This window comes from Macaca thibetana, chromosome 8, assembly GCF_024542745.1.
Source record: "Macaca thibetana thibetana isolate TM-01 chromosome 8, ASM2454274v1, whole genome shotgun sequence".
NCBI classification, from domain to species: domain Eukaryota; kingdom Metazoa; phylum Chordata; class Mammalia; order Primates; family Cercopithecidae; genus Macaca; species Macaca thibetana.
In genome coordinates, this window is record NC_065585.1 from 41,725,463 (window position 1) to 41,747,334 (window position 21,872).

Below are 21,872 nucleotides of genomic sequence, written 5' to 3' on the forward strand. Positions count from 1 at the left end.
CCTCTCACCTCAGCCTCCCAAGTAGCTTGGACCTGAGGCATGCACCACCATGCCCCATTAATCTTTAAATTTTTTGTAGAGATGGGGGTCTCTCGAACTCCTGGACTCAAGTGATCCTCCCACCTTTGCCTCCCAAAAAGTGTTGGGTTTATGAGTGTGAGCCACTGCATCCCCAGGCAGTTTGGGTCTTCATTACCTTATACTTGGGCTACCGTAATATCATCCCTACTTGATTTGGTGGCAATTTACACTATTATCAGATGTCATCCTAAAACAGCTTTTTACACGTCACTCCTACGCTTAAAACTTCCAGAGGCTCCCTATATAGCAGTCTTCAAACTTTTTGTGTGCCCCATTAATAACAGAGTTTTTGAGCAGATCCCTTCTCCTCAACATATGTGTATGTTAATGAGGGCATGTAATTAAAGATTTTTATTTTTTGAGATGGAGACTCGCTCTGTCGCCCAGGCTGGAGTGCAGTGGCGCCATCTCGGCTCACTGCAAGCTCCGCCCGGCCGGTTCACGCCATTCTGCTGCCTCAGCCTCCGAGTCTCTGGGACTACAGGCGCCCGCCGCCACGTCCGGCTAATTTTTTTGTATTTTTAGTAGAGACAGGGTTTCACCGTGTTAGCCAGGATGGTCTGGATCTCCTGACCTTGTGATGCGCCCATCTCAGCCTCCCAAAGTGCTGGGATTACAGGCGTGAGCCACCGCGCCGGGCCAAAAAGGTTTTTGTTTTTTGTTTTTTGTTTTTAAAGAAAAATCTTGATTTAACACCGTAGTAGATTTAAAGGTTCTAATTTCAGCTTAATTCAATGTTTGGTTTTAATGGCTACTATTATAAAAAAAAATTCAGGCAGTACTCACTTTCGCACAGTACTGTATTAACTGGATGACATGCATACTGGAATCAATTACCCACTTTGCAAAGTTTCGTGGTTAACAGATGTGATTTCAATCACTGTAAACCTCTCAAAGAGTGGGATTGGTTCAGTTAATATGGTACTGTGCAAATTGCAGAATGCCGCCTGTACTTCACAAAGACAAGCATACCCAAAATGATAATGTCCATAGTTGGCTACATTTATTTAATATATTTAATTTTCAGTCTCATCTATCAGTTTTGCAAAGATTATTTTTGAAGTCTAGAAAATTTCCATCTACTCTGATGTCAGCAGCTGTTTCTACAACTAAAATTAGCATTTTAATAATTTCAACAAAGTTTTAAACCCCAACAAGATAGGTCATTTTGTTTCTAAATCTCTTCACGTAGGCAAAAACGAATCTTTATAGATGGAGAAACGGACATTTATAAAGCCACTATTATGTGCTAGGTGCTATCTAAACACAGTGCATACACGAACATGATTCTTCCCCTTTTTGGGCGCTAAGTCTGATGGGAAAGACTATTAACCAAAATAATAATCATGAGACAATGTGATAAACACTGTGATGAAGTGATAGAATCATAGAACACGGGTGCTGAAAGGGTCGGGGCTCATGCAGGAGGTAAGTAGGAACAGATTATTGTTCAGTGAAAGTTTTCCAGAGAAAGTGGCTAAACTGGGTAAGGGTGTGTGCCATAGGAAACCTTAAAAAAGATGACTGAAATGCACTGAGATTGGCAAGAGTGAATACGAAACCACTTGTGGGAAACGTAGTGACTGACAAAAGCGACAAGGAAGGTGGGACCAGAAATTCAAGGACTGGGAATGATGACAAATCTAATTTATATTTTAGAAACATTACCGCCTTGTGACAAACTGTAAACATCTTTTGAGCAAAGACTTCTTAGCAATGCTGACACACATGTTGATAATATCTACTACTCAAAATAGTGAAATACTGTTCTCGCCTCATCTCATCTCACTTACTCCTCCCTCATTCAAACTCTAATGACACAGCTTTTCTTTCTATACCTTAGGTTCATTCCTGCCTGAAGACCTTTGCTCCTGCTATTCTCTTTACTTAGAACAATCTGCTTATGCATGGTTGGTCCCTTGTCATTTAGGTATCACAAGGTACAATTTATAAGTAGTTAGCAGTCAATGGGGGAACAGACCAGAAAGATTAAATTAATTTCATTTTAACCATTCTTTCATCAAACGTCTTAAGGGATGGTAAGAGAAAACTGAAAACTGATGCTTTTAAATTCATCTTTGTCTCTTCCAACATGCAGAACTAATGTGAAGTAGTAAAGTGGCAAGAGCAGTAGGAAGATTTTAAAAGCCTGTTTAACTCTCAGCCCTTCAACCCACGAGTTTGGCTCATTCAAGTCCACTTTTCAGTAATAGGAATCTGAAGACAATCCTAGAGCAGCAGCTGGAATCTTTCTCCACTATAGACAACTATTTCCCACTCACCACTAGAGGAAATTCTTAGAAAAAGGACTTTAACAGACTTTACTTGCTATCCAATTCCGCAGCGACTCTGTAAGCACAAAGTTTGCCTTAGCGAAAGGGAACTTGGGAAGAACCAGCCTGGAGTGCCAGCCTCCCCCGGCTTTACTCCGCGAAAGCCGAGGCTAGACCCAAGGACTCGCGGAAAGCGTCCTTTTCTCCCTACCAACTTATCTTACCTCTCTGTAAGTCCAACTTGGTTTCGCGGACATAATTGTCCGGATTCCGGCTCAGCATCTTCACCTTCATCTTGCTTGCTCCTACGGCCGGACTCCAGGAGCTCTCCGGTACGAGTTCCGCCCACCGCCGCCTACTCCCACATGCGACTTCCGCTTTCCCCAGACTACTTCCAGTCACGTGACCCGCGGAGCGGAGGCCGGCTGGCTCAACTGGATCCTGCGGCGCTCCGTAGTTTTGCCGGCAAACGTTAGCAAGGGGCGGTTCTTGCTGTGCAGTGTCTTCCGCGTCTGTGCGCTGGCGCATTTGTGGGCGAGGCAGGGCGGAGACTCGGCCGAGGCTGCCACCTCCCTTCCATCGCGCTTTCCGCCGGCGTGACGTAGTGGCTGCGCCCCATTCATGCCCCCTCAGTGCTAGAGTCTTGCGGCTTCGCTCACGCGCCGTGGGCGTAAGAATCCTTTCGCCGGTCCCGGAGGTGGACTTGCGCTCAAAAGGGGCGACCGTCGCCACGGTGGCGGCCACTGCATCGCGTCCCACCTCCGCGGCCCTGGGCGCCGTGGTGTCGGTGGGCCCCGAGCCTATGACGGGCCAGGGCCATTCGGCGTCCGGGTCGTCGGCGTGGAGCACGGTATTCCGCCACGTCCGGTATGAGAATCTGGTAGCGGGCGTGAGCGGCGGCGTCTTATCCAACCTTGCGCTGCACCCGCTCGACCTCGTGAAAATCCGCTTCGCCGGTAAGAGCCCGCCCAGACACCGGGCTGCATCCTCTTACTGTCATCCCGAACTGGGTGGTAAAGATTCAAAAGGAGGCCTGAATCTCCTCCGCCTTTTCCGTTCTAAGAGGAGGAGGAGGAGCGGTGAAGGGGGTGCTGTCCGCCTTGGCGCACCTGAACTAGATTTGAGGAAATGGTGCTTGCTTTGTAGAGGGGTCGGCCTGCGATCGATCTTCCACGCTCCTCAAGACTAAGGGAGGGGGCGTGTATGTAGAGAAGTCTGAGAAAAAACATCCTCTTTGGCAGAGAAGATGGGATTCAAAGCCTGATTTGTAAAATAAAGAAGAGATGGTCACATTTTAAGGTTTAGTCCTCACACGTGCAAATCATTCACTCTTGGAGGAACTTTGAAATCTTAGCATACCCACGTGGTTTGGCAGCTCGCTAGTATTGGGATAGGACGTAATCTTCAGCGAATGGTTGGGAGATTTGGAATAGAATTCTCTTGAATGTTTGTTTTTTGGCGGTTATAGAATGGTACAAGGTCCTGTGAAAGAATAGGTTGCTAGAATCGAAATACTATTTTAAGTGTATTAGATGAATTGAGTATGTTGAAATAAAGCATTTTAGAAGTTAAACTCGACACTGAAGTCTGGAAAAAGAGTTTCAGAGATGATCTTTGATAACTGAAATTGCAGAAAATAGTTTCCAAATAAAGTTGTTACAAGTTAAGTTCTGCCTTGAGAATTAAATCTACAGAAGTTGTTTATCTTAGCATTAGGTAATTCAGTTCTCTTAATTTATATTCTCATAATGTCTGTAGACTGCTGTGTGGGCTACAGAAGTATCTAATAAAGTTCTTGCCTTCAGGGAACTTAGAATCTAATTGGAGTCGTTAGACTTAGTCGTATAAAAGGTAATTCTAGACAATATAAAATCAAGAAATACGAATACAAAATATAAATACCCATAAACCGTCAAGAAAATTCTACAATGCTGATGGCCATATGTATCTTTAAGGTTCAATGGAAGATTGGGGCTTGGGGTTTCCCATAGAAAGGCTAATATTTTGACAGCTGGAAGAAGCAAGAAGCCGTTCTATGAAGGAAAATCATCGAAAATTATGGAGCATTATCTCTAGAAAAAACACAAAGGCATATAATTTCATGAAGTTTTATGATGCATGCACAAATAATTATTGACAAGTAATCTTTATCGAATGTTTACTAGGAGCAAGGCAGTGAACTATGCTTTAGATGCATTATCTCATTTATTATCCTGTAAATCTATTCACAGGAACAATCCTGTGAGTTTATGATCCCTGCTATACAGGTGAGGATAACAGAAATTGACTAACTTACCCAAGTCACAAGTTTGTTAAGATGGATCTGGGATTTAAACCCAGGTAATCTAACTCTGGAACCCTCTGGCACTTAACCCCTCACCATACTACCGCTATAAGTCCCTGTTATACAATGGTTTGAACATTACAAGAATTTTAGACTTGGCTGCAGGTGCAGGCCTGTATGACTTAGTGTCTCTCTTCAGTAGCATTTTATCTAGGAGCAGAAGAGGTGATAGTCGAGGTGATCATTGAAGAATAGCGTGGTTGGCCTGATGAATTTAAATAGTGCTTTGAAGCGTATCATTCCTGAGGAAAAGGAATTCTTGGTACCTGAGAAGATTAACAGTCTTGATGAATTGGGAAGAGTATTGGGAGACTAGTGGGGCTGAGGTGACAGATAAAAGGATTGAGATTGGATTGGAGGCCTAAATCTAGGAGTGGAAGCAGGACTTTGTAATAATAAAGCTCACAGTGTAGCTCTGAAATGATGATAGAAAGGAGGAAAATTTAAGAAGATAAATAACAGAAATAAAAATTTATTGATTATCAGCATCAATGCTGAATAACATACTGTACTTTTTATGCTTCCTTGTAATTAAACTCATTTAATAAAATTAAAATCTAATGAAGACAGGATATGGGGGTTAATTCTGAATGCATGCGCTGTTAAACCAAACCTGGAATTTTTCTGTGAGTTCAAGTATAAATTGGAACTCAGAGGTGTCCAGAGTGGTAGAAAGATTAGAAATTATTTCATATGAAAAATGACTGGAGGAACTAGTTTAGCTCAGGAGAGAAAAAAAACTCAAGATATTTAGAGAACTTCCATGTGGGAAAGGGGGCTGCCTTATTGTGGGTTGATCCTAAGGTCAGACACAGGTTGAGTGGAAATTACAGGAAAGCAGATTTTGGTTTGGCAGCGTGGTAGTGCTCAGAAATGAAATTGATGATGACCAGAAGTGGTTCAGATAGTAGTTGGATGACAAATGTTAGAAGATATTCTTGTATTAGGTGGAAAGATTGGATTGGATGATTGTTCAGGCTCCTTTTAACTTTACTATGTAATTTTAAACCCTCAAGAATGATGAGAGAGTCCCAACAAAGAATGTGAATGAGATATAAAAATAATAATTTTCTTAAATACCCAAAAGCCTAATCTGCAAGTTAAAGATATGTGTGAGCTCTTGTGAAGAATATAGAGAGTATGACTACATCCAAAATATTAAGGAACCAAATGTAAAATTCAGTGACAGTAGTGCAGAGTAAAGTTGTATAAGTATGTGGTATCACAAAACCCAGTAGCGTAAATAAGCTAGTACTTATTGAGTGCTTGCAATATGTCAGGCATAATTCTAAGAGCTTTATATGTACTAACTCATTTGATCCTTTATAATTTTTAGAGTTAGGTTCTACTGTTTTTCCTATCTTATGGAAAAACTCAGGCAGAGAGTAATCAAGTAACTTAGGGTTGCAAAGTAATTGCTAGAACTAGGAGTCAAGCTCAGAAAGTCTGTTTCCATAACATATGCTGTTAGTTTGAAACCATGAGTGGGTAGTTGGTATAGCTAAAGGGTAAATTAAAATGCTAGAGATGAAAATAAAGAATGATTCCAGAAAGTTAAGCTGCCAGATTGACGTTATCTTTTATGCCATGTAAAAATGGAAACTGGCAGTAAGACCGCAACCCTCAGTAGGGCAGGATGTTAGGAATGAGAGATCAGGACTAGTAGCACAGGGCTGGCAGTTGAAGCCGCTTAATGGTTGAGACACCACCCCTGTTTGGTGGAAATTGTGCCTATAAATCAGCATTTAAGGATGGGCAGAGAAAAGGGGGCCCAGGAAATTTATTGGCAAAGAAGCAAGAGGACATTCAAGATGGTGTAAGAAGAGAGGGCTTTACACAATATCAGGTGTATTAAGGGGTTCTTAAGAAAGAGAGGACTCCAGAGTGCCTTTGAAGGTTCTTAATTAGAGCGCGTGCAGTAATTGGTGAAGCTCAAACCAGATTGCAGTGGGAATGAGAGAGTCCCTGCTGAGATTGGGAGGGGGAGGGGCTGGTTTTCTCATTGCAGACACTTAACTGATGAGGAGGCACTGGGATCAAAGAGGAAATACTTAGGAGAAACTTAAGTCTGTTTAAATACTAATGGGAAAGAACTGAAATCAAGGAAGATATTGGGAAATGGAGGCAGGAGGATAAGGAGTAAGGTATCTAACTAAGGGGGTTTGTCTGAAGAAGCAGGATCCAGAACAAGCTTTTTTGACCAAAACATTTAGTAGGAAATAAATTTTACCTTTGCTATCCAGTGCATACACATACACACACAAACATTACTGAAACACAAGTTTCATGAAACATTACTTATCCTTACTACTTGTAATGTCATTTATATTTGTTTTCAATTCCAGTCTGATTTTAAAGAAAAGATACTAGCTGTCTGTTCAATTGGTTTCTTGATTCATCTGCAATTTTAAAGATACCAATATAGAGCACAGGTGGGGGGGAGATTAATTTTATTAAAAGAGACAAACTCTTAATTGTCACAGAGCTGTCACAGAGGAAAGAGGGGTAAAACTAACATCCCACAAATTAAACAGGTTGTGTTAGGGTGATAGTGCTAGATGGTAATTTTTAAAAAGTCATTATATTGTCTTTCTTTGAAAATGAATTTAAAATTAGTGTCCTGTCTTGGCTCCTCTCTGTGCACCAAACTTTTTATCTTCAGCTTGTGTCCATTGGCATTTTTTAGTGCTATGATAGGCCATTGTAAGCTATTTGATAGGTACTTAGATCTACATGCTAATTCATTAGTGGCAAATGTTTTTAAAACAGTCATGAGGTCATTTAAGCCAGTGGTCCCCAACCATTTTGGCACCAGGGACTGATTCATGGAAGACAATTTTTCCACGAATGAGGGTGAAGGAGGTATGGATGATTTCAGGATGAAACTGTTCCACCTCAGATCATCAGGCAATAAATTCGCATAAGGAGTGTGCAGCCTAGATCCCTTGCATGCGCAGTTCACAGTAGGGTTCAAGATTCTGTAAGAACCTAATACCACCACTGATTGGACAGGAGGCAGAGTTCAGGCAGTAATGCAAGCGATGGGGAGCAGCTGTAAGTACAGGTGAAGCTTCACCCGTACTCTGCCCACCTAGCTCACCTCCTGCGACCAGTTCCCAACAGGCCATGGATTGGTACCGGGAGTTGGGGACCCCTGATTTAGACCGAAAAAATTTACTGTATTTCATCTATAAAACAATTTTAATTTTATGTTGGGGAGATTATAATTCAGCATTGGTTTATACCTATGAAAAGAACAGGTAGTGTTTTTATGGTTGGTTTTGCTTTTTACCTCAAGAGAGAAATGGTATTGTGAGTTTATTATTGAGAGGAAAATGGAAAGTTCTTAGAAAAAGGCATCTGTACAGAAGAATGAGACACATAGAATCCAGGGGAAGCATCAGAAAGAATATAAACTACACAGGAAAACATTTCTCAAGAGCCTGTCATTCTGCTGCCTGCCTTTAAACTTGTTGTCTTATATAAACCTCAACCCTGTGAGGTACATGACTTATCCCATTTTATAAGTGAGGATGCTGAAGCTCAGAAAGGGTAAGACCATGTAGCGAATTAGGGAAGTTACCTATCAAACCCAGGTCTTCTGACAAAACCCGATGCACTGTAATCTCCCTTCATGCTATAACATTGCCAGGTTAATGATGAAAGAAATTGACTTTTCCCCCTTTGCCTGGCAATGGTAAATAGTGATTCTTCTTTGCCAGGCTGGATTATACACAGTGAGGTAGTGGCAAGGCGACATTGAACCGGGGATGCTCATATGGCTAGTGGGGTGTAATTTGTATAAACTTTCTGGAAGGCAGGTTCAGTGTGTATTTGTAACTTAAGTTTATACCCATTGACCCATATCAGTTCTGTTTCTAATAGCTGATTCTAAGGCAATAATAAGTGTTCATGCAGATTGTTGTACAGAATGTTCTTTAAAGGACTTCTTGTAATGGCCAAAAAAAAAAAAATTCATATGTCAGATGGAGGAATGACTGTAAATTATGGGATATCTATAAGATGGAAAGCCATAATGTCATATGTTAAAATCTTATTGGGGGAATCTATTGAATAACAAGGGGGAATGCTCACAAATAATCTTGAGTGGAAAACAAAGCTGTATACAAAATTATATATAGTAAAATTACAAGTTTGGATATACTATAGTATAATGTAGAATGGTTTGTATGATGTAGAGTGCCGTTGCCGATTACTGAGATACTTAATACTCATATAATTAAGTGATTTTTCAAAACAGTAAAGAAATAATTGATACTGTATTATTCCTTGTGGTTTTCTACAACCTGCGCATACCTTTGTAAATAGTCCTTTTAACTATCCCTTATGCCCTAGAGTTACCCTATTTTGAATGTGCTTTCTGTTTCCTACAGAGAGGCGAAATGAAAAAGTGCCAGATTTATAATCTAGGTTATATTTTTTACAAAATTGGCAAGAAGACTACTTTAAATGCTGATGATGCTAGTTGAAAACGGATGGCATCTCAAAGTAGGATGATGGCAGTGTGAACTGAGACATAGACAGGTGCAAGAGAAATTTGTGATATAGAATTAAAAAGACTCATTATTTGATAAAAAGGGATGGGAGGGAGGAGGGTTCATGGATAGTCCCCAGGTATCTGGCGTGGGCGTCTATGTAGATGATGATAACGTTTGTTGAGCTATATGGAACACTTGAGTTAAGAGCAGCTTCGGAAGGGATGGGGAAAACTAGTTCAATTTTGGATGTGTTCAAGTGAAATACTTTTCTACTTTCTACTTGGATTTTGACGTATGTTGGTGGGGAGAATAAAAAGAATTTCCAGGAAAAAAAGTTTACCCCATCCTCTGCATTTTCTTTCCTGCCGCTCCTCAGGTCTTGCTAGCACTCGATATAATTGAGGCTCCTAGCTAGTTTATTTTTTGAGTAATATTTTTTAACATTCAAATCCTTAACCTTGGAGCAAAAACAAAACCTAGGTGTCTACACCTAGTTACCTAAGAGACTTTCGGATTATTTAAGAACTAATCTAATATTTCCTAAAATATTATTTGAATGCTTGGTATGCCCCCAATAAACACTTGAATAAATTCATGAATGTAGTAGTTTTAAAATATTAAAGCCTGGGCTGGGCATGGTGGCTCACGCCTGTAATCCCAGCACTTTGGAAGACCGAGGCGGGTGGATCACCTGAGGTCTGGGGTTTGAGACCAGGCTGGCCAACATGGTGAAACCCCGTCTCTACCAAAAAAAAAAAAAAAATACAAAAATTAGCTGGGCATGGTTGTGCGTACCTGTAATCCCAGCTACTAGGGGAGCTGAGGCAGGAGGATTGCTTGAACCTGGGAAGTGGAGGTTGCAGTGAGCCAAGATCGTGCCACTGCACTCCAGCCTGGGCAATAGAGTGGGACTCTGTCGCAAAAAATATATATGTATGTATGTATTTATATAAATATATGTAATAAATATATAAGCCTGGAAAATAATTTTCCTACCTAAAAAAAGTTTTTCTTCTAAGTTTATCTCCTTATATAACTGATTGTGCAGTATCTGTGTTTATATGTGATACAGAGCTAGAACTTTGTTCTTACCTGACTTTGTATATCCCTTAATGCAGTGAGCGATGGATTGGAACTGAGACCGAAATATAATGGAATTTTACATTGCTTGACTACTATTTGGAAACTTGATGGCCTACGGGGACTTTATCAAGGAGTAACCCCAAATGTGTGGGGTGCAGGTTTATCCTGGGGACTCTACTTTTTCTTGTGAGTAGATTTGGGAGATTTTACAATATTAAATAAAAAAGGAATTTTTGTTTTTAGTGATTTTTACATGTCACATGATGAAATAAGATGAGTCATTTAATCAATTTCTCTGAATTGGAAGGATCAGAAAGAACAAAGTGGCTTATTAGTTTGATTAGTTTGATTATCAGATGCCTCTGATAATGGCTAATAAGCCATTTGGTCTGGAAGAAAGTTCTTAATAGGAAAAATGCTAAGACAGGTGGAGTAATACTCTTACAGAAGCCATTTCTGTGGGGTGAATTCAGGAAGATGAAATGTTTATCTGATTACTTTTGTAAGCTAAATACACATTAAGAGAGCTTTTTATTTTAGTTAAAGCCATTTGAAAAACAGCCAACTCCAGATAATTCGCAATGAAATTGTAGGGCCCCTTTGGTGTTTTATTAGGTGTTTTGGCCATATCAGTATATACTCTTGAGCATTTCTAATAGAGTCAAAGTATCACTAGATTAGGAAAAGTTGAATCAGTCGGTTTATTATTTATTAGTGGTTTTGGAAAGTGTTGTAGAGACTGGAAGAGCCTGCAGCTGTTGTCCAAAATGAATCCTGTAGATTTCAGCCCTCTTTGGTATTCAGTTTTGATAAAGAAAGATTGTTTAAATAACTATGTTATTTTCTCCATTTATCAGAGATTAGTTGCAGAGTGCCCCAAACAGAAAATTTATAAATACTGAAGCAACATTAATTACTTGTTTATCCTCAGCCAGATTCCCAAAATATTTGAGATGGCTTACAAAAATACATTTGTTTATGATGAAGGTGGAAAAGCAGGAGAGGATAGACCTTGGGGTCCTCATATGAATACGTACCATAGGAAATCCCTGTTGGGAACAGAAAGCAAAAGCCAGTGCATGGCTGAAAGGGTTTGAGGCAAATTGTTTCTTCTTGTTTGACCTGCCTTATCATCTTCCCAGCTCATTCCTTTCCTTACTCCTTCACCAGTCAGATGTCATCACCGTTTAAAATAACTACTGTCACCTGCCTCCTGAAGAAGCCATGGAAAGTTCCTGTGGCAGGCACATTCAGCTTATTTAGTGAACAAGAGCGTTGTCACAAAGCATCATCACACTGTATTGCAGGAACATGCGCTGCTCTGAGCATGCCTCTGATCCGTGAAACTGAAACCGTGAATAAGGAAGCTTTTCTTTGCTTCAATAGGTTTCATTGTTAGGAAAACATCAATATCTATCTAGTGTATTTGCCTTTGTCTTCTTTGTGTCATGTATTTTGCTTGATCTCCCATATGTTTATGGCAGTATCCAAACCAATCTTAAAGTAACTTTTAAGTGAAAGCAAAATAAAATTCAGCCTTAAAATTGTTTAAATATTTTTTCTCTTTTTCTTCTCTTTAGAGTGGTGTGTGTGTGTGAAACTATACACACACACACTCCTTGACATATATATATGTATATATATACACACACACACACATACTTTATGAATTCGAGTTGTATAGATTCTCCAAGACAGTTTCTAAGGACAAGCCATATAAAATTTTCACAATGAGAATTTCTTGGGCCAGGTGCAGTGGCTCACACCTGTAATCCTAGCACTTTAGGAGGCCAAGGTGAGAGGATCACATGAGTCTGGGAGTTTAAGACCTGCTTGGGCAACATAGTGAGACCCCCATCTCTTCAAAAAATTTAAAAAAGAATTAGTCTGGCATCATGATGCTGCATGCCTGTAGTCTTAGCTCATTGGGAGGCTGAGGCAGGAGGACTGCTTGAGCCTAGGAATTCACGGTTACAGTGAGCTATGATTGTGTCACTGCACTCCAGCCTGGGTAATAGAATGAGACTCTGTCTCTGAAACAAAAAGCAAAAAAGAATGTGTTCACTTGAGATCGTCATCGAAGTGAAGAGTAGAAATTGGTATTAAAGGAAATAGGCCGATTTGACTCCCTTACTCTGAAACATTTAATGGGTATATTCTACCAAATAAAATGCAAATCTCAGTCTACCACTCAAGTGTGGCTAGTTTTCCCTGTCTTCCCACCCACCCTTATTACTTTTCACCATGCTCATCTTTTTCCCTGTTGAAACTGTGCCTGTCTCAATACTACCTCCTACACAAAGCTTTCTGTTATCTCAGTCATAATTCCTGAATTTCTTCTATTGTCTGTGTTGTCTTTTATTATGATTTTTTGTGCCACTTAATAGTCCTTATTAATTTGTTAAGAAAAATTCATCACATGTTTATCTTTTTATTGTCTATTAGAAAGCTGATGATAGTACCTGAACACAGGTGCTCAGTATATATTTGTTAGGTACTCCTTCTTTGGTCCCTTTTGTCTTTTATGACCAGTCTGTGTACCACTACTGTACTCTCACCTCCTCCCAGTTTTCCTGTCTTTTGAGATTAATTGATGAGTGTCTGATTAAAATATTTTACGTTTGTATTGCTAGCCATATTCATTTGAGAGGGAGGGGTGGTATAATCTTGCAGCAAACCACTTCCAGCAAATTCATTCTTGAAAAAGGTCTCATTTTGTGGTTGCATTATGCATTGACTTTTGCTTTAGGGGTAATGCTGTTGAGTTACATAACACTTTAAAATGGACTTTGTGACACTTGTTCAAATTAAACTGCTTGCATTTAATTCTTTTAGTTACAATGCCATCAAGTCATATAAGACAGAAGGAAGAGCTGAACGGTTAGAGGCAACAGAATACCTTGTCTCAGCTGCTGAAGCTGGTAAGGCAATGTGTGAAATATAAAAATGTCACCTTCCAAACTTAATTTTCAGTTTCTGTTTTTGATTTTTTTTCTTTGAACACCTGAGTTTAAATATGCCCATCTAACCGTGTTAAATCAGTTATATGGAATTTCTTTTTTCGTTTGTTTTTTTTTTTGAGACGGAGTTTTGCTCTTGTTGCCCACGCCAGAGTGCAGTGGCGTTATCTTGGCTCACCGCAACCTCTGCCTTCCAGTTTCAAGCGATTCTTCTGCCTCAGCCTCCCGAGTAGCTGGGACTACAGGCACACGCCACCAAGCCCAGCTAATTTTTTGTATTTTTAGTAGAGATGGGGTTTCACCATGTTGGCCAGAATGGTCTTGATCTCTTGACCTTGTGATACGCCCGCTCCGGCCTCCCAAAGTGTTGGGATTATAGGCGTGAGCCACCACGCCCAGCTGTTACATGGAATTTCTTAGAAGAAATTCTTATGATTACTCTGTGCAGATTTCAAGAATTTTACTTATAACAGAGTGGTAAAGTTTAGAAAAGTTATGAATCCCTAATGGTTTAAAATGATTTGGTATAGTGTTTCTTTAAAGTATAATTTTAGTTTTCAAATTATACAATTTAGTAGCCTTGTTTAATCGCCTCACTTATGTATACTATCCAGAAGAAAAAAACAGTAAGAGCCATAAGTCTTTATAACTCCTACTTTAATACCTTGATTTCTTAATGTTTGATTAGTCAGAAACTAACTTAGTCATTTTTGAATAGATAGCCACTAGCAAAAACCTGAGTCATAACAGGACCAAATATTTGTTGAATAAAGGACTACTTAGGAAACCTGGCAAATGAAAAACTTAACCAGATGAATTTTTTTAAAAATTGTCACTCTATAAAGGATGTAAAATGTGACTTACTGTATTACATAATTATTTAATTTTTTAGGCATAGTTACTTTGGATTTGAGAAAGATTGTGATAAAGCTGGGGTAGATATATGTGTCACATGCACAGATTATTGGGGTGCCAGATTCCTGGTCCTTTTTGCCTATCTTAAACCCCTCTCGGATTATACCATGTGCTACACCTGAGGTCTGTATCTGCCTACCATCTGTTCTCTGCACCAGGCCACGTTGTTTAGGAGTCAAGACATTTTTGCTATCCTTACGCTTCAAAGGGAAAGCATTTCACATTTCCATTTCCCTTTTAATTTACCTCTCACTAACTGCATGAGGAACTTTTTATGACTACCAAAAATGACGTCTACCCTTTGACCCTAAGACTGTGCCTCAGAGACTACATTTCACAATTTCCGATATGGTCCTGTGCATTATCTTTTTTTTTTTTTTTTTTTTTTTTTTTTTTTTTACATAAAGGTACTGGTTTTAATTTGGGTTGTCATAAGTGCGAAAGTATCTGTATGCTGAATAATCTTATTGAAATCTCATTTTAGGAGCCATGACCCTCTGCATTACAAACCCATTATGGGTAACAAAAACTCGCCTTATGTTACAGTATGATGCTGTTATTAACTCCCCACACCGACAGTATAAAGGAATGTTTGATACACTTGTGAAAATATATAAGTATGAAGGTGTGCGTGGATTATATAAGGTAACAAATTATCAATATATTTTAAATAACTGAAAATGGCAATTTCCATTGGCTCTGTTGTCTTAGTTCTGAATGACCTATAGTAAGTCCTAAAAAGAAGCCAAACTTAAGCAAGAAACAATTTAATGAAAACCGAAATATAGTTAATAATACTGAAATTGTACTTTAAGCTGTTTGTCCCCATTAACATAGGATGTATCATCATGACATTGGTGGGCATGAGATCTGTCTAAAACTTTGTCAAATATCTAATTGATAAGTTACACAACCAGGTCACTCATTCCTTACTCCATTCCTTGGAAGCTGTGGTCTCTTGGGAACCTGGGATAATGTAGTCTGGAGAAGACAGTAGCAGTCCTAACAGGATCTTATTTTATTGAGTTTTTTAATTCATCTCAAATCTTACATAAATTAAAAAATAACGACACAAATCAAACCCAACCTTTTGCCTGTTGTAATATTTTAAAAATTTCTTCCTAGTGTCAAATCTGTTTTCTGATTTTGTAACTCCTTTTTATTTTCCCCTTTTCTACCTTCTATTCCCATCTATTGCTTACCCCATAAAGAAATTTTTAAGCATACATAGTTTAAAATCAAAATTAGACATGTTGAATTTCAGTTTGTTTTTTAAGAATTGAGTAATAGCTTTTAAAATCATTTTAAGGCTTATAGGATTTTACTGACCTGTGGGCAAGAATTTTGTAAATATATTACTCAATTTTATGTCTTTTCATCACTTTCTGCTTTATTCTTTCAGAATACCTATGCACAGTTCATTGATTTACCATTATTACCTTTAGTTTCTTAACTTTCCAGAATTTAATTTCCCACTCACACCTCAAATCTTGAGAGTGTGGGTCTTCTTTATATGTATACTGTTTAAAGAAAAACTAACATATGAACATCCAAACCTTTAAAAATAAAGTAGAAGAGAATACTACCCGTTTCTTTATATTACTACAAGTTTTTAACCCAATATTTTAAAAATGTGACTTGTGCAAAATTAAATGAATTTGCTTAAAGTGCTGTAATGAGAGAGAAGAGAAAGTATTTTACTTAAATATATTGTTCTTCAAACATACGTTGTTTTGCTTTTTAAAAATCATTCCCTTATAGGGATTTGTTCCTGGGCTGTTTGGAACATCACACGGTGCCCTTCAGTTTATGGCGTATGAATTGCTGAAGTTGAAGTACAACCAGCATATCAATAGATTACCAGAAGCCCAGTTGGTAAGATGATTCTTGTAAAAATGATATAATTTCCTTTTATGGGTATTTAATAGGTAGAAATTTTTGTCATGCTTACCTTGGTGGTAGTGCTGTGATAATAAGTACTGGCTTGGCTCTGCCACTGATTTATAGTTAAATATTTATAGGCTGATGCCACACAAATGTCAAAAATAGAATCCCTTAAAGATCCATTAAAATGTTTTTTCTATATAATTTTTACTTCTGTATTTTAAAAGAAATACTGTCTAAAGAAAAAACTGTTTTGTGTTGCCATTTTAGAGCACAGTAGAATATATATCTGTTGCAGCACTATCCAAAATATTTGCTGTCGCAGCAACATACCCATATCAAGTCGTAAGAGCTCGTCTTCAGGATCAACACATGTTTTACAGTGGTGTAATAGATGTAATCACAAAGACATGGAGGTGAGAGCATGTGCTATATCAAAAATTGTTTTGATAAGGTACCTTGCATATCTTAGACCATGCTGTTGATACTAGTTTTATAGCAAAGGCCAGTTTGCTGTGGTGAACACATGATGGTGGTCCCTGCTTTCCCAATTATTACATATGTGACCATGGCCTTAATCTCTCTGAGGCTTAATTTCTTCATTTGTAAAATAAGACTTTCTAGGCTAATAGGTTGTTATAAGAATCAAATTAAATGTGTGAAAATGTTTTGGAAAATAAAATTTAGGTGTTATAAAATATCTGAATGGTGTTGAATATAAGAAGTCATAAGCTAGCTTAATACATTCAAGAAGGCTCCACACCTGCTACTGGCACCATAACTTTTGCAAGTACTTGTTTCCATATAGGAAAGAGATGATTTGTTCTTCAGTATGAGATTAAATTATTATAGGCAGACATCACCATATTTCCCTTTAATTCTAAAAGAACAGAGCAGAACATTTAGGATGTTTAAATTTAATTCAATTCAAGAAATATTTAATGAACACCTAAATGACAAATTTCTAGGCCATATTATTGGCATTAAGGGAATAAAGTTTTATCTTTATATGTGCTGTATTTTATATTTATATATGCTTTATATGTGCTGTTGGCTAGCATTTATCCAAGCTATGAGGTTTTTTAATGCCTACATTAGCTCAATTAAAGCTCCTGCCTGTTCATACGTTTAAAAACATTTGAAAGATAGCTAATTGAAAGGACTTTTTAGTTCAGTTTTGAGATGTTCCGACCCTCTCTTCCTCAGTCCATCCATAAAAGGAATATAAATCCCTATAAATCCCATATAAACTACATTACTTTAGGACATTGAAAACATGAACTTAAATCAGAGTGAGGTTTGACTGCTGCTTGCTCCATGCCTTGTGCCAGTTAAAACTTTCATGTTTTCAAGCTAGCACTACAGAAAATTAAGCATTATCTGTTTTTCCCTCTAAAGGAAAGAAGGCATCGGTGGATTTTACAAGGGAATTGCTCCTAATTTGATTAGAGTGACTCCAGCCTGCTGTATTACCTTTGTGGTATATGAAAACGTCTCACATTTTTTACTTGACCTTAGAGAAAAGAGAAAGTAAGCTAAAAGAGGACAATTCCAGTATATCTGCCCAAGGCAGCAACAAGCTCTTTTGTGTTTAAGGCATAAAAGAAGAATTCTGCATAGAAACGTGGCTCATATTCGAAATTGGTCTATAGTTATCAGAAGCCAGAGAACTGCTAAGTCTTCCGCAATGTATTTCTGCTTTTTGCCTTCCCCATATATATGGAACTTGGGTACCTCTGCCTGAAATGGCTGCCATCAACACAGTGCTAAAACTGACACGAAGTATAGAGTTTCACAGATTTCTGCGTTTTATTGGTAGAACCTGATTCGCAACATTTGCTAAATGGATTAGATGAATGTACTTCTTTTTGTGAACTTAATTGCCTGGATTGCTTTAAAGTTAACCTTCGTGCAATACCAAGAAAATGGCTCCTTAAAAGAATGTCTTTGTATGTCTCAAGGTGAATTAAGGATTTACTGAATAAGGTGTTGACCAAATCCAGACCATTTTAGAATTGGGAAATTTTAGTGAGAAAAAATCCACTGTAAATATGCTTTAGTTTTAATTCAATTGGGATGCACTACCTAGCGAAAATGGAGAAACTATATACTTCTCAGAGAAATATCTGACATCTATTGTCATTCCATTGCTATTTTTTTTCCCCAGAGACTTCCATAGTTTAAAATCCTAGATGAATTTCTTGTTTTTTGGCATAAATACTTTATTGTAAATTTATAAAGTCTGAGCTTCTAGGATCCAGCTGTGTCAACCTTTATTTAGCATATATAGTTATAAATCACTTATTACAAATGCTAAATCACCTTTTACAGATGCTGAAATGTTTGGCATGTGTTTATCGACAAAGTGAATGGAAATGAGAAACTTTATACTTTAGTTTTCAGATATATGGATCTAGATCCCAAATGAATGATTTTCATTGGTTTCTCAAATTCAGGTTGAAACACAAATTAATAGCCTTTATTGATTTTTACTTTTATGAGTTATTATAGACGTCTATAAATATAAAAGGGCCTGTTCCCAAAGGATGCCAGAATACTAGTATTTTTATTTATCATAAACATCCACGAGTGCTGTTGCACTACCATCTATTTGTTGTAAATAAAACAGTATTGTTTTCAAAGCCATCTTTAAGTAGTTCTTTAAAAATAGGTCTATTTTTTTAAATTTTGGAAGTGGCATTGTTTTTAAAGTAAAGAGAAAATGATAAGTACTTAGTTGTATTTACTGTAATATCTTGTAACATGCAGATGAATGCTTTATCAGTTAAATGTGATGTATTTTTTCATACTTCTGGATTATACTATAATTCATATGAAATCTTGATATTAGTCCCCATATGGAAAAAATGAACTGCAGTTGATATTTGGTGTTTAAGACAGCACCATTATTTAAAAACCTATGTACTCCCAAATGAATAAAACATAATTCTTGTCCTCTGAGAGCATACAAGCTTGTGTGATAAATGCATTAAATAATTACAGCTATAGATTAAGAACATGTAAGGAATATCTTACAAAGCCTGGTAAGAGTTCTGAGAGAAGAGAACTCAATTTTAGTCATTCAACAACAAATAGTCGCTTCAGTTCCTGCTCTTTGCCAGGTATGTCGCCAAGCACTGAGGATATAGCAAATAAGCCAGACAATATTCCTGCCCTCAGGCAATTTTCATCTTGTGTAAGGGACAGAAAAGGAAATATATGCGTAATATAATTTCAGGTATTTAAAGCTGTAAATAAAACTACAGCAGAATTTGCGGAATAGTGTTGCTATCTTAGGTATTATGGTTGGGGTCAGGAAAGGTCTCTGAGGTAATATTTGGAACATTTTGAAAGAAGTGAGGAAGCAAGCCACAGTGAGAGGAAACACATTTTAGGCAGAGAGGATAGGAAGTAAAAAGGGCCTGAGGCAGGAATTAACTTAGTTAGAGGGGATGGGTGAGGAGAGAGAGGAGGTTGGAGAAGTGGCCATTGCAGTATGGTGGGAAAGAGCTCAGGTTGGACAGCCAGGCCCTCTGGCCTCAAAATTCAGCTTTCCCATTTTCTGTTTGACCTTAGGCAGGTCACTTCAGCCCTCTTTGTCTTAGGTTTCCTGATCTGTAATATGGTGTCTTAGATCAGTTTCTCTGTAACAATGCCAGAGATGGGGATTCTTGGGCAAGTGACTGAGGGAGCACTTTCAGGAGAAATCTGTAATGGAGTAAAGCAAACAGGATAAGGCCAGGGAAGAAGAGTTTCAGGAGTAGTGTAGCCTCAGCCTGACCTTATAGGGCACTCTGCCAAATAAATTGGGCCACAGCAGATGTCCTGCCCAGAGATGAAGGGGCTGAGCCATTAGGTTCCCACATCAGGCTGTCACAGACCACTGGCTATGGGGAGAAGGGATGGAGGAGTGACTAGGTACCTCTCCTCAGCCAAGGGCAATCCTCCAAGTAAGGGCGGAGGTGTCAGCTCTTACCAGCCAACACCTACAGCAGCTAGGGTATGGGTGCAACAGTCCCGTAAAAGGGGTCTGGGTAAGTCACTAACAGCATCTGCTGCAAATGAGGATATTAAAAGTACATAGCTGTAGGATTATTGAGAGGATTAAATTAATGAATTTTTAAAAAGCTCTTAGTGTGCCTGGGCCAATAAATGTTAGCAGAGACCAGGCTTTATAGGCCATGGTAAAGAGTTTCGATTGAGAGATCATTCTGGTGACTGTATAGAGGAAACAGGAGAAAGGCAAAACAGGAATACTAGTTAGGAAGCTTTTACAAATGTCGAGTCATGAGCAGGTGGCAGCTTGGACCTGGTTGATGGAGTCTGAAGTGGTGAATTATAGCTTGGGGGAACTAGAGCAGGGTTCATGGAGGGGGAAACATTTAAGCTGGGCATTGAATGAAAATTCCAGAGGGAACCATGGAAAAAGGAAAGCACAGGTGACTTGCCTTGAACAGTGAGTTGTCAATTAACGTGATAATAAAAGGAAAAGGAGGAGAAAGCTGGAAGATTGGGACCAGGACATGAGAACGCGGAGCCTGACAACCTGTGTAGGCTTTATTGGGTAAAAGAGAAGTGAGAGTAATTAAAGAACAGAGAGACATGGCTACTGCTTAGGGGTGACAGAGGAAGACTGGTCAGATAAGAGGAACAAATTCAAAACACAAAGTGTTAGTCAACCAATAGATAGTTCAGTAGGATGAAGATTGATGCCACTGATAAAGCAGATTCAAATTATAGAGGCTGATGACACATTGCAAGCAACTTAGGGGGTGGGGTGACTGTAAGTATTCATTTCACTATGGACTCTCCTGGATTTTGGCAGATGAAGGTAAAGAACTTTAGCTTGTAAATGTACTGCAATTCTATGAAGGAGTGTAGGTAGGAGAGGTTGGCAAAGGGAAAACCCTTGAAGATAAAGATACAGGATAAGGGGACGGGTGCAGTGGCTCACGCCTATAATCCCAGCACTTTGGGAGGCTGAGGCGGGCAGATCACAAGATCAGGAGATCGAGACCATCCTGGCCAACATGGTGAAACCCCGTCTCTACTAAAAATACAAAAATCAGCTGGGCGTGGTGGTGCATGCTTGTAATCCCAGCTGCTCTGGAGGTTGAGGCAGGAGAATAGCTTGAACCAGGGAGTCAGAGGTTGCAGTGAGCTGAGATCACGCCACCGTACACCAGTCTGGTGACAGAGCGAGACTCTGTCTCAAAAAAAAAAAAACCAACTTGCTGGAGCTATGCACCAGAGAATGTAATCAAAGACAATGATGGGTACCATGCCTTGTGAAAAGAAGGCTATTACATTTCAATACGTGCTTTTGTAGTGTGACAATATTTAGAAAGTCATGTCTTCTAAACACACTAAAAAAGGGGATCAACTAAAAAGTATATTGGAGTTTATGAGTCATCAGAGTTACTATTTTCTTTTGAATGTGGACACAATATAAAATCCTCCAGATAAAGTATGTATTTTTACCATTTTTAAAACAAGGTCTCTTTGGCTATTGTAAAATAGCTTATACAAACAAAATCCTGTGAGATGATTTAGTTACCTTTATGCTTGTTTTCCAAAGATGTGTTAGGTAACGTGCAGAAATTATGTGAAGTTTGGGGTTAAAGTCTTACATTTCATTCTAAAGGACTAAATAGGAGAAAAACTCTGGAAGTACCTGTAATGAATCCTGTTGATTGGCTGCACAGCATCCATGTCTCCTCTTCCTTCTTGGAGTAGTAGTCTGAAGTTCTATTTTTTTTTTTTTTTTTTTTTTTTTTTTAGACAGGGTCTCGCTCTGTCACCCAGTTTGGAGTGCAGTGACATGATCACATGA

At 38.6% G+C, this 21,872-nt stretch overlaps 2 protein-coding genes across 3 annotated transcripts in view; one reads left to right on the plus strand and one right to left on the minus strand.

Moving 5' to 3' along the window:
• DCAF13 (DDB1 and CUL4 associated factor 13) overlaps positions 1-3,106 on the minus strand; it is a 27,843-nt gene extending 24,737 nt beyond the window's left edge. Inside the window, 3 exon segments of the mRNA XM_050800780.1 lie at positions 2,579-2,844; positions 2,846-2,997; positions 2,999-3,106. Coding sequence (XP_050656737.1) covers positions 2,579-2,844; positions 2,846-2,997; positions 2,999-3,103 — 523 coding nt within the window. The 5' untranslated portion in view covers positions 3,104-3,106.
• SLC25A32 (solute carrier family 25 member 32) overlaps positions 1-19,007 on the plus strand; it is a 100,029-nt gene extending 81,022 nt beyond the window's left edge. Inside the window, exons 1-7 of one of the 2 annotated variants that reach the window (XM_050800709.1) lie at positions 3,106-3,310; positions 10,316-10,466; positions 13,116-13,201; positions 14,640-14,800; positions 15,917-16,030; positions 16,310-16,455; positions 17,438-19,007. In XM_050800709.1, the coding sequence (XP_050656666.1) occupies positions 3,157-3,310; positions 10,316-10,466; positions 13,116-13,201; positions 14,640-14,800; positions 15,917-16,030; positions 16,310-16,455; positions 17,438-17,573 (948 nt within the window). In that variant the 5' untranslated portion in view covers positions 3,106-3,156 and the 3' untranslated portion in view covers positions 17,574-19,007. Of the gene's footprint in view, positions 1-3,105; positions 3,311-10,315; positions 10,467-13,115; positions 13,202-14,639; positions 14,801-15,916; positions 16,031-16,309; positions 16,456-17,437 lie in introns of those variants that run through there. The other variant, XM_050800710.1, reaches the window with a different exon arrangement.
• The last annotated feature ends 2,865 nt before the right edge of the window (positions 19,008-21,872 follow it).